The 12,959-nt window shown below is 39.4% G+C and overlaps 1 protein-coding gene across 1 annotated transcript; it reads right to left on the minus strand.

The window, feature by feature from the left end:
- Window positions 1-4,046: 4,046 nt before the first annotated feature.
- Window positions 4,047-10,394, minus strand: zic6 (zic family member 6). The gene is made up of 2 exons (XM_036549108.1): window positions 8,774-10,394; window positions 4,047-5,768 (listed from the first exon to the last, which is right to left on the minus strand). The coding sequence occupies exons 1-2, from the start codon at window positions 9,729-9,731 to the stop codon at window positions 5,134-5,136; spliced, it is 1,593 nt and encodes a 530-aa protein (XP_036405001.1). The 5' UTR covers window positions 9,732-10,394; the 3' UTR covers window positions 4,047-5,133.
- Between the last annotated feature and the right edge of the window lie 2,565 nt (window positions 10,395-12,959).

Raw genomic sequence — 12,959 nt, forward strand, 5'->3', positions numbered from 1 at the left:
CTCTGCGTCAGCCTATGGCACCATTATTATAGTGCCACCATACCCTCATATACCCAAAATTGTCAAACGATAAATTTTAGGCACAGAGCAAAGAGCAAAGAGCAATGGTCATCATTACTTTATTATTATTGCTTCTTCAATGCAATCTTACGACTACTATTCAAACTTGGGTGTATGAAAGAAATACACATCTGAATCTGGCACACTATTCTGCAACACTGACTTATGCGTGTGTGTTTTGAGAAAGGCAATGTTGTAAAAGGCCAGCCTAATTAGCAGTGGAGAATATTTTATATCATCATACTCCATTACCATCAGTTAGCAGATGCTCTTATCTACAGCGACTTCCAGCACAAAAGAACAGAAGCGCATCCATTCAAGTTGAAACAGTATTGGATGGTTGTGCATTGTGGGATAGCAGTGTTGTATAATTGTAACGTTGTTGCGTTTTTACCGCTGGCCCTCCAGCATGTTTTCCTTTGAAATGGACTGTAATGGTGAGAAGTTCATCTTTGACAGCGCGCATTGGTTGGGTGAGCTATGAATGAATCGAACTGTAACAGCCACACAGGATGAAATGAGTCTACTGCGAAGCATTATTGAATGGCCAATAGCAGTACTGTACTTAAACAGCATAAAAAGTAAAGCCAATAGGATGGGCCTAAGAAGGCCAAAATCTAAGCACATCTTTGTTACATCATTGTATCTGTATAACACCTCAGACTGAGGAAAGGCCTGTTGACACAGACTGCTACGATGAAGTCAAAGAAAATAAACTACTATTACGTTTTTTTTTTCCTTCAACTGAACGCAGTCAAACATGACACGAATTTGAATAGGGAATTGTATATTAGTGATGAGCATCATATATGGGGTTTTATTTTAAGCCTCATACTTATGTTTGTTTTCATGAAAAGCAGTATCAAAGTCAAAGCAAGTTTTTGTTCAGGCAATTTGCGGTACCCTGAGAAGCAATTTGTTGAAGAAAATGGCTCATAAAATTATCTTTTTTTTTTATTTAGGTGATAAAAAATCAAAAGCAATGCAGAGCATATTAGTATGAAAACAACTGTGTTCAATGTTTCTTGTTAAAGGCTATTTTGATCCATTATTTTCAGCTACTTTGAAATGATTTTGGAGATCATTTTCTCTTCAGATGTTCCTTCCTCTCTGTCTTTATCAAACTGGTCCCTCAAGCCTCAAAAAGTCATCCAGTCACACTGTCTTCCTTTAATTGAACCAACAGAAGCCCAGTTCTAGTAGACAACTAGACTTACAGTACTTAAAAAAATGGTGATCTTAGCTTTACGGTGGTATGCAGATCATGGGGGGTTACACTTAACAATATCCAGAAAATGTACGGAGGAACTAACCATGCTCCAGAAATTTTCAGAGTGGAAATGTACCTCAGATAAATAATCTGTGTATTTATCTGAACCATGGTCCGTTATGTCACTTACATTGCAGTGCCTAAGAGTTACCGGTCGCTCATCGCTCTTTAAGCCAACAAGATGGTACAGGTTCAATTATGATTATACATTGTTTACGGTATTTCTAAACGCATTCTTCAAGTTAGTAATGGCTCTATGTATAACTGGTTCCGTCATAACTTTTATTAACATACGGTTATCTGCGGTTCAAAGAGGGTTATTTGTGGATGGAGAGGTTCTGAGCAGATATTAATTGCCGTCGTCTATTGCTGCAGATTGTTTCTCTAACAAGCATCTACAGATTAATCTACGTTGTGAGAGTGGTCAGTGGACCACAGAAGTGGTTTTACTTGAGATACAAATCAAAGAACGTTTTTATTTTATTTATTTACTGTGTAGACCGCCTTCCCTAAGAGTTGCTATAATCAATGCCATCGCTTCATTTTAGAATAAATATCTCATTGCTTCCTTTCCAAAATTTTTGTCTTCATTATTCACTATGTCAATGTCATATATCAATAAAAAATACAGGATATGTCTTTGTAAAGCGCGTGCCAGTGTTCTTCACGTCATGTGATCCAGAAATCGATCACACAGACGCACACACACACACACACAACGCTCTCAATCACCCAAAAGAACAGATTACATTCAAAACGAACATCCTCAAAAGCAATCAAATTTCAATTTACGAACAACCGTTTACAGTCAGTTTTTAAATAACAAAACACCAAGCCAACTAGCAGGTTACGAACCTGCCCTCTAAATTTCAAGTGTGGCAGTGGTAACGAACGGGTAATGATAGAGCTATTGTTCCATCACTGATAGGTGAATATACACTAAATACGTGCTGTTTCGGCAGATCTCAGCTTCCCCATTGCATATTCATGCAAGGACAGCCAGGATAGTCGCAGCCCAGCGGCACACAACAGCCTGCCATAATGTGGACCAGGTGTCTCTCTGATCCTCAGTAAGCGGTAAACTGCCTCCTCAGCAACCAATAACAGGTTCCCCAAGCCAGTTTGCCGGTGCCAGTAGACGCGGCTGCAGACCATCGTAAATTGTACAATAAAAAAAAACGATCTTCCGCCTGTCTTCCTAAGTCATCACCTGGCAGTCAAATACAACCAAAGAGAATATTTCACTTATATGTATATAAGACCTCTGTATTATAATGTTTAGAACTGTATTGTATTGAAGTGCTAATTAAATATACCACGTATACAATACAAATTTCTAATTTCTACAATATTTATATTTAATCTATTCGGTTTAATCAAACGTATTCGAAAAACATGACATTCTGTAATGTTGCGCCTCTGGACAGGCGCAGCGTTTAAGATACGACATAAGATAATACTGCCTTTACTTTCATTTTTGAGCAACACATGTTTTGTGTTGGTACATTGCTGATTGTACGTCTTAGCATTGTTTTTCGGCTGTGTTTTATTACTGAGCTGATGTTTACAGTTCAGTGCCTTTGTCTTAGTTCTCTTTGCTCTTGTTATATACACGTTATGCATCTTGCCATGGTGGCCTTGCAAGTCGCTCGGGATAAGAGCGTCTGCCAGTAAATAAATTAATATTCCTTGGGTAGTTCACGTTATATCACGTACCCCCACCCACGCACACGCGCGCGCTTGCGCGGGCACACAAGTTTGAATGATAGCCTTTTTGGTCTGATTTATGAAGCGTAATTGGTCTCTCATAAATATTACATTACAGATACCGCGTTTCGTCATATTCCAGCAGAGGTGTTATGCTACATTAAACAATGTTGTCCTTGTAATCACACACTCCGACGTGTAAAAACAAAGTCCCAAGCTGAGTCGTCTTTTCTGGGGGGCATCAATTACAACGTGAGTTGGTGAACTTCAACTGCAGAAGGCACAACATAATTTGTAGCACGTTAAATGTCTGGCAAACACTACAATCACTCGTTTTGTCACCTGAGCATCAGTTAATTCCACTCAAATATCATTACTATTTCATTTGAACAAGTTGGTAACAGTGATGTTCCCTTCCGCAAGCTAAACATAAAAAGCTGTGAACGTAAAAATGAGTAATGTGCGACAGATTCCCTGTGAAGATTTCTAATCATGTCTATTTACACTTTATTTTTCTATCATGATTGTCTCGTTTGGCAGGCAATCGAATGAGGCGCACTATTAAATTAACGCTTATTTTGAAAAGGGTAGACTGAATGCAAGAAGTAAAGCGTATTTGCGAAACCAGCACGGTTCTCTTGTTACAGAGTTAATTAATTGTATTTCATTAAAGTGCTAATTTAATTCTAGGAAACCTGAATGTAATCCATTGAAATCTAGTAATACTGAAATAAACATTGGGTGCTGGAGCTGCGAGGCGTCACTGTGGAACTATACCACGTTTTCTTTGAGAATGCATTTGGCTTAATCACACACACTCTGATCAAAGAGAATTGAGACACTTTAATGAAATATTGTATGCATAATTAATGTTACAGTACATACAGTAGGATTTTCATTAAATATCTTAATTCCTATCACGAGGACAGTACCTTGTGATCTCAAATGAACCCAAATAAATCTCGAACATACAAACGCATGAAATATCCACATACAGATATCTGGGTAGGTAGGGGGTAGGGGGCAGGGACATTTTGTGATCACGCGCTACTCTTATCCCGTTCTCACGTACACACAATATAAAGTGAATAAAACGAGGTCACGTTCTGCTTACTCTTCAATGGGCCTTATGTTTGACGCTAAATTCATAAATTGATGTTATAATTTATTCCTCTTCTTACACTTTCGCAAGTCATAGCAGAAAATGTGTACACGTTACAGGACAAGAACGTTTTCAACAGTTCTCAAAATGTCTGAATGTTGGCGATGAACACAGGACGTAAACACTGCGCCGACTCCAAATTACTCCATTAGTTCAACGGATTTATTTTCGACATTAAATTACAGACATGATTAAATGTACATTTTCCATCTTTTGCCCACAATTTACACGAAGCATTTGACTATACAAGGAGGTTCCTCTTAGAATGAACCATAACATCCAGTTTTAGCCTTAAAAACACTGCAGACTCAGATATTTCTTTCGCATTAAACAAGCTACTGTGTTTGCGTCCAGTCAGACCTAAATACCAAGTTTAAACCGTGAGCAAGACATTGAACATATAATACAAATACATATTCTTCCCTTTTGTTTTATACATTGATATTTACATACAAAAAGCTTTACAGATGACAACGGTGATGGCTATTATTATTTAAACGGAAAAAACTGAGAGATATCTTCATTTGCCGTATCACAAATATGTTCAAGCAACACGAACAGCACAAAGGGAGGGGGGGTGTTCTGTCTCAGGCTCTGTCTCGTGTAGGAAAAGGGGTTAAAAGATTATCAAGAACTGTCACAGATCAATTTAATTACAATATAAAACAGTGCCATATACACCAATTAAAGCTCATCAGTCACAAATTGCACGGTGATGTGTAAAGTTCAATCATCTTTGCACACAAAGCCTACCTAAAATACGACATTGTTAAACACGGTGAGGCATCCATTTTTTTTTGTTTCCCAGTTTTCTATTCTGAGTTTCATAGAATGCATAGACCTCACGGACTCATTTTGATTCAAAAATGACTACCACGTGACAAATGCGGATTTTATGAGTAATATCAATCAATACAGTCCATGATTCACGAGATTATATGTCATCATTACATTGCTTTGGTGAGAAAGACTCCGAACCTTTGTAACAGGTGTACCATCCGTTGACGATACTTTTTTGGAAAGGTGAGCCACTGTGAAAAGGCCTGTGGCTCTGGGCAAAATTGTGACCCGGCTGGTTGGTTGGATACTGTGACGACTCCGTCCTAAAATGACCCCTCTGTAACAGCAAGGGGTCCAAGAGAGGTGGTGACCTATGTGCAGAGTAGTCCAAACTGTTGTCATACGTGTGATGGACGCGTGGCCCTAGAGAAGAACCATTTCGAATGTTCGGAGATAAGGAGTCTCGCGAGGAGGCAGGCAGCAATGTGCGCGTCACAGTCGCCTTAGGGGAGGATGCGCCTTGATGATCCGTTACTTCGGGAGACGTGACCTCGGCAAGGTGCTCGCCGTCATCCCCACACCCCTCGTTGGTTTTCGCCATGAAGGCCTTGCAATGCAGCTTCATGTGCTTTCGAAGGGAGCTGGGATGGGTGTAGCACTTTTCGCAACCTCTGATCTTACATACGTAGGGTTTGTCGCTGGAATGCACGTGTGAGTGCTTCTTCCGGTCACTGCTGTTTGCAAATCTCCGATTGCAGCCTTCGTATTCACATTTAAACGGCTTTTCACCTAAACGTGCAGAGGGAGGAGAAATGGCCGAGTGTTACTATTTGGACTGTTCATCTACATAAACATTACCGGAGGTAGGGTGGGGAGAGAGTTGGGTATCACCACTACTGGCCAGTTGGTTGTTTTTATGTAGTTTTGAAAATAAGTATGATTGTAAATATTCCGCCAATGACATAATTCAACATTGAGTTGAACTGCGAACATCAGGTGCAGTATCAATCTTTGAGCTCTGCCCAATTCGCATTGCGTGCATACTAAGAGGAACAACTATAATCGAGATCATTCTCAGTGGGATTCTCCTTCATGTATTTCTCTTAAAATATTAACAAAGATGAGTCTCACTCCACAGCCAACCTACCAGGTTCTACGAACAACAGCATGCAAGCAAATGGTGCAAATGATTTATCACGTGAATGTGGTTCAAATAAGGTTTTACTGTTCTGTCGTATACAACCAGCTGTATTTCAATATCAAACCACCAGGCACAAGATAGCAACACAAATCACGTTTCTGTTATGTTAATAGGTACTGTAAAGCTATCAAATCATCAACAAGGGCAGTGAGTGCATGGGTCACGTAATGTGAAGGATATACAGTTACAGTTCAAAGCGTTTCCTTTCTTCTTTTACTACGAACAAGAGAATGATAACCAGCCGTAGATCACCACATCGTTTCACCACATGTAATTTTTCCATGGAATGATATGCATCTGTCTTCACGGACCCTACTTGGTGCTTTCATTTCCATCCCCATATTCCTGTATCTAAACACAGTGGTTTTGTGTTTAACTGTGCAATCTTTTCAGTCTAACTGCAATGCACCTCATCACTACCCTTCAGCAATATTTATTTAAAAAGTACAATAGTGGTTAAACGTCAGTGACTTCTGAACACGCAATTCTGCGTATCAAACATTAGACAAGTAATACTAAATATATTCTTTAGTCATGGTTGAGGGCAAAGTGCATCACCGTTAGATTGCTCAAAAAACTAATAATAATGGAGTTGGTCATAGACTTTGAATGTTGGACGCCGCAGAAATTGTTAAGTTCCCTTGTCACTGACACACCGTTAGTCATCAGCGGAATTCATGAAGTTTAATTAAATTTCCAAAGTTATTCAAAGCTATTCAAAGCAAAGTCTAACTGGCAGCACAGTTATGAAATGAATCATGGGCTTAATTTCCCTTGGTTTCTCAAGGCACATCTTACATTTTTCCAAAATGGAACCTAGGCTATTTACTGAAAAACACTCAAGTGGAAAAAGTATAGTGTCCATATTTAATGAAAAAAATGTGGTGCAAAATGTTTCTGCTGCGCAAAAGGAAATTTTAGACAACGAAGTCCCTTCTTTACACAGGCATGCATGCCTGTCAGTATATGGAAATCATTTAAACTCATGATATATGTACATATAGTTGTCGTCTGCGTGGTTACCAGAGAGTGCCAGATGTATCATATCAACGTTTATTTAATTTGTATCTAATGTTTTACGTCAGTTCGTGTGGACAACTGTTCTGTTCGTTACATGTAGGCGACACTTCCTTAAGAGGCAAAGTAGTATCAATTTATTATTTTCATTCTTCCTTGAAGAATTTCTATCTCTTAATTTAAGTAGTTAAAAAGTTCAATAGTCCCTTTTGCGGTCTGACCTTCAACCTTTAGGTTACATTACGTTCTATATTTAGGCTACACTTCATCAAATTTTTTTGTTCACTTCTAATTCTGTCGTCGTTGTGTTATCCGTACCTATTAAACGCATTCATACATTTTACTGTGTTTTCACGTTAGGTTGCGTTAAACGATAATGCTAAGGTCTGCTCTGTTGAGGTTCCCGTGTACATTATTGGCATTTGGCATGTACTGCCCAGCTTCTCGACAACTGCAGTCTTGCTCCTTGGCGAGCGCTGCTGAACAGTAGGAGTTTTCCCTCACCGAGCTGCTAATACGCGAAGCGTAAATGCTACGTCACAGCTCTCCGGTGTCCCGTGGTTTACTTATTTATTTAACTCCGACTGAGAGCTAGGGGGACATAAACAATAATAACGGCCCGTGCTCTCGAACAGGACTCAAAGAAACGTTTTAATCGACAGTTATATCCTTATCTAGAATACTAGTCGTTCATTCTAGATTGTTTTGCATCCACGTATCCCACAAAAACACATTTATAAATTCTACTTAAAATCATACTTTCATGGGAAACGTTCTGAAATACAACCACTGTAACTAATCGAGGTTTAGATTCGAATTTGCAATGGTGACAACGACGCAACTGTTAGCACTAGCTATTTGACTACTCATCACAATTGCAATACCAATGACAACAATAATAATACTAGAGTAAAACATAGTTAAAATTTAAGGGTTTGCTTGAATCTGTAGTAATCACACAGTATTTTTCACCGTAGCCTATTTGTCAACATCTTTTTAAAGTATAAAAGCAGCGCGTATGCTAACATTATAGTGGGGTTAACTAGATAGGTAACTATCAAACGTATATGGTCAAAATGTTTAATTACATGTCAGCGTGGTGGTAAATAATAAAAAGGCAAGGATGAACATGCAAATTATAAAACCACAGATTATTACAAAACGAAAAACAGCTACCGATACTAACTTGTAGCCTATAGCCATCTTTAACACAGTAATGTTTGACGCATCACATAACATCCGGCGTTATTCTGAATCGGAAAGTCTGTAACATTGTGATACACCAAAACACTGCAAACAAGCCATCTTCAATTAACTGAAAAATAACAGATGTGCTCTTGCTTATGAACTGCATGATTTATATTAGTTCTCCCTACGCAACGTTTTAAGAAAAAAAAAAAAACAAGAACTTCCACAGAAACAAAACGGGGAAAAAACCATCTGTTGCCTAGAGTAGTCATCCCCAGTCCTATCTAATAAAATGATACTGAACAACTGGAAACATGAGTCATCATTATTATTATTATTATTATTATTATTATTATTATTATTGTTGTTATTATTAGTTAGCACCAACCTGTATGCGTTCGCTTGTGGATCTTGAGATTTTCAGATCTTGCGAAAACTTTCTCGCAGCCGTGGAAGGGGCAAGGGAAGGGTTTTTCCCCAGTGTGGACTCTGACGTGGTTCACCAGCTTGTATTTGGCTTTGAAGGGCTTGCCTTCTCTGGGACAGCTCTGCCAGTAACAAACATATTCGGATTGCTCAGGTCCCCCAACGTGTTCCACCGTTACATGGGTGACTAGTTCATACATAGTCCCGAAAGTCCTGGAGCACGGCTGCTTCCCGGCCCCCTCTTGGCCGCCAATCCACTTGCAGACCAGCTCGCGCTTCAGGTCTTGCCTGGAGCACCTGAGGAATGCGTCACCTCCGCGCTGTATGGCCATATTCAGTGGTTTGTAGAGATCCAGAAACTGGGTAACTAATTGTTGGCCGTTGCCCCTTGGGCCGCCGAGCGCCTGGCCGTAAGGGTGCGTTCTTGTGAGAATATCCCCGGACAGACCCAACATCACTTGGCTGCTGAGGTCTCTAGCGGCGTCGGAGGAGCCATGGGCCTGCTCGTGATATGCAGTGAAAATCGCGTGGCTTCTGCCTTCTCTATAGCCGGGAAGGTCACGATACCTTCCAATAGCGCCATGTTGGGAGGTTCTTGATGCAAGTTGATCAGTTACTGGTGGCATGCTTGTTCCAGAGAGATTTGTCCCACCGATAATGCCCCTAGGACTCTGTTCTAACCGGTAGCTGGAGTATCCCGAGTCTGAAGCACGGGGCACGGAATAGTCAACGTATGTACTGGACCTCGTCTCGGGGTAGTCTCCTAAATTGTGCGAGGGGCAGAGTTTTAAGGAACTGCCAGTGGGGTGCCCCATGTGCTCCCGTGCCAAAGGTGGAAGCATCACGCTGGGTTCAGTATTGCTCTCCCCAGGGTAGACGCAAGAAAGAGGGCAGCCAGCAAACCTCGACAGGCTTGTCATGTTTTGTTGTGAGTTTGGCTGTGAACTTGCTAAAATCAACCTATCTTATGCGTAGGATTTACCTAGAAATCGCATTTCCAGTATCCTTTCTGTATATCATCTGCATGTGAAATTCCTAACCCTGAACTTCGCAGGAGGAACAGGAACCAGACTCAAGTTCGTTAAAGTTGGTAAGAGTCCCATGCCGTTCACTTTGCCCTCTTGATATGTGGCAATAACCGTAGTAGTAAAAATGCTTCGAAACAGGTCATGGTGCAATATAAAAGCACAGCAGGCAGACTTGCTTTTAAAATGGAGCGCTTTGGGATTGGTTGGAATTCGGTATGACTGACGGGAACTGGGTTTGTTTTAAAAGGGACACGCATGCGTTCGCTGCACGACTCCGTTTTTCAAATATTGCGAAGAAAATTCTTTGAAATGTGCCGCGGTATACACTGCCAAATGTTGGTGGCTCTTTGACTTCCAGGCGTCGTATTAAAACAGTAAACGCATTTTTTTTCAACAATGTGAACATTCGGCGTTGTGTTCTGCGTGCATACCATTACCAACACTTTATGGAATATTAGGGTTAATACTAATAATGTAAGTGAAATGCGAAGCACTCTCCCTCTATCGCCATTTCTTAAGGGCGTGGTTTAAGGTCACTGATTTAGATTGAATAAAAAAAGCAATACGACCGCATCACGATCAAGAGAGCCAACATAACAGTAATATATTTGCCTTTACGCACAAAGGAAGACCCAAGCATTCTGAGTGAAAATATACATTACAGACGGCGTATATTTTAAATGCCAAGTTTAAATTTACGCCCACACAAAAGTCGTCATGGCAGTACATTACAGTACGCTTTCTGGCAACTCTTCAGGAACGGAGTTGCTCTTCCCTGCCGTAACAAACGACTTAATTTAAGCAACATGTTCACACTGGGATCAAACTAGGCAAAAATTTAATCCATCCACAGATACGGTAGGCTACACTGCAGAGCCAAAAAAACAGATGAAAAGTACTATGCTAAACATCCAATTCCCCTTACTGGACCCTAGACTTAAGGAATATCACTGATTAATTGGTTGTTTGTTACCGTGTATGTCTTATTTTAGCACTGTGGCCACTTTTCGATGAAAAAGAATGCATGCGTTTGCGATCTAGATGGACCCAAATTACCAAACATTTACGAAACACTCCATTATATACGAGAAGAGCAAAATATGTAATTCTGGAAACGCTTCTTCCTCAGGGCCCTCTAAATTTTCCGATAGATTTATAGCTGCGGCCACCAGTGCGAAAGAGGTTCTCTCCAGTTCACCCGACTGACATATAGCGCGTTTATAGAAAATGTATCCTACAAAGGGACTACAGCTGGATTTATTTCGCTTTATTGCAAATTATACAGACCTATAAAACAAATAAGTAGGTTTTCTAATCAGTTTGCGCTTTTATGGCGATTTAATGTCAGTTTTTAATTCGAAGTCAGTTTGTCATGAACACTGCGTTTTTATTTCAGTGGCAAGTGGATAAAAGGATCACCTTAAATTTGATACCGATTTAAAAAAAAAACGTTTCACTGGAAAATTGTAATGACGTCACACACGTTCAACATGGACACTATAGGTGTCCATGGTGTTTACTGGCACTAACAGGAGCAGCCTGATTGCTGTCAACTTCATTTACGTATCGGAGGCTGACGAAAAAGATGAAAATGATTGTTGCACTATATCAGGTTGATGCTTTAAGTGTTTACCCGAAATTCCAAGCCTATTCTACAAGATAAATTTTATAAATTTCATGTCAATACTATAACTTTAGTTCAATACCAAGTTTGAAAATCAGTGTCCGAAACTGACGCGAAGTTATGAAACACGCGACACACTGACTTTAACTCTACAAATTTTTTTTCTGTTATCTTTCATCGATCAAATTTTAACGTGGACTAATGTACAGTTTCTCATTATTCGAGTCTGCAGTTAACCATGTAAACCTGGCATTTAACTTTCTCTAAATGAATAAATTAACTTGGTGTGTGTGTGTGTGTGTGTGTGTGTGTGTGTGTGTCTGTGTGTGTGTTGAATTGCCCATAGTCTATTGAATTAAACTATGCATAAAATTGATTGAACCGATTAAAGCGATATGTTCAGTACATTTATTTGACAATTCAGTACAATTGAATATGGCACGTGAAAAAGCAAAGGTCCAATTAATCAAAAAAAAATTCTCTCTTGATTAATAGCACCAAGATAATCTAATCAGTATGAAGTATGTTGTCATGATGCAAAACCAAAACGTCTTGCGTCTGAATTGTCCTTTACCTGAAAACGTCTGTGGAGCATACACTGGTACGTCAAGGTTTTGGGAAAATTAAAATGATGATAAGGACTGATGATAAACCACTGATTTTCTAAGGGATTACCCATCTTCTACCATATAAAAGTAAAAAAAAAAAGATTTACGAGGGACAGATAGATCACTTAGATGCAGCTTCTAATTCTGCAGTTCCATATCCAACAATTACAGTTTAATGTTTTAACCCACCTTGAAGCATCTTGTATTGTCAAGAACACTTCTTCATACAGAAACTTAAGAGTTACCAATAACTGGAAGTTTCGCAAACTGCTTCGCCAAACTGTAATTTCCTGATTTTATGCTCAGTTATACTGAATGTTTTCAGATGGGAAAGCCACGATTAATACATTCATATTCACTATTCCTGATTTTTTTTTAAATTTTGTCATCCCTCGACATTTTCATGCCTAGTACAGAAAATTTCATGTTTACAGGTAATTCGTTTTTCATGGAGACATACAGTCTATCAACGTTTCATGCTCCTCTCCTCTTAAAACCGATGTTATACGCAAACATATTAATATATACATTCTCAGGCGTTTTCTCAAACATCTGTTGACTGTATGTGTTATAGATCCCCTCAATTCATTCATGAAAATACAGGATATGAGGAAATGGTTGAATCCTTGCTTCATTTTCAGTTTTGCCAATTTATCGGGTTGCACTTTTTTCTTTTTGTGGCCGAGGGGTTGACTTACATTTCAGAGTGCAATGTTTATAATAACATAATTTCAAGAGCGAAAGGCTATATATTTCAGGCCCAGATTAAATCTAAGGGACTTTACCTTTAACTAATACATTCGTGCAAGTGTCACGTGTCTTCAGTACTTGTTTACTAGATAACGATTTCCCTACTTATTAGAATTATCGAAAAAATGTGCAAGGACG

The sequence above is a fragment of the Megalops cyprinoides genome, chromosome 16 (assembly GCF_013368585.1).
Source record: "Megalops cyprinoides isolate fMegCyp1 chromosome 16, fMegCyp1.pri, whole genome shotgun sequence".
NCBI classification, from domain to species: Eukaryota; Metazoa; Chordata; class Actinopteri; order Elopiformes; family Megalopidae; genus Megalops; species Megalops cyprinoides.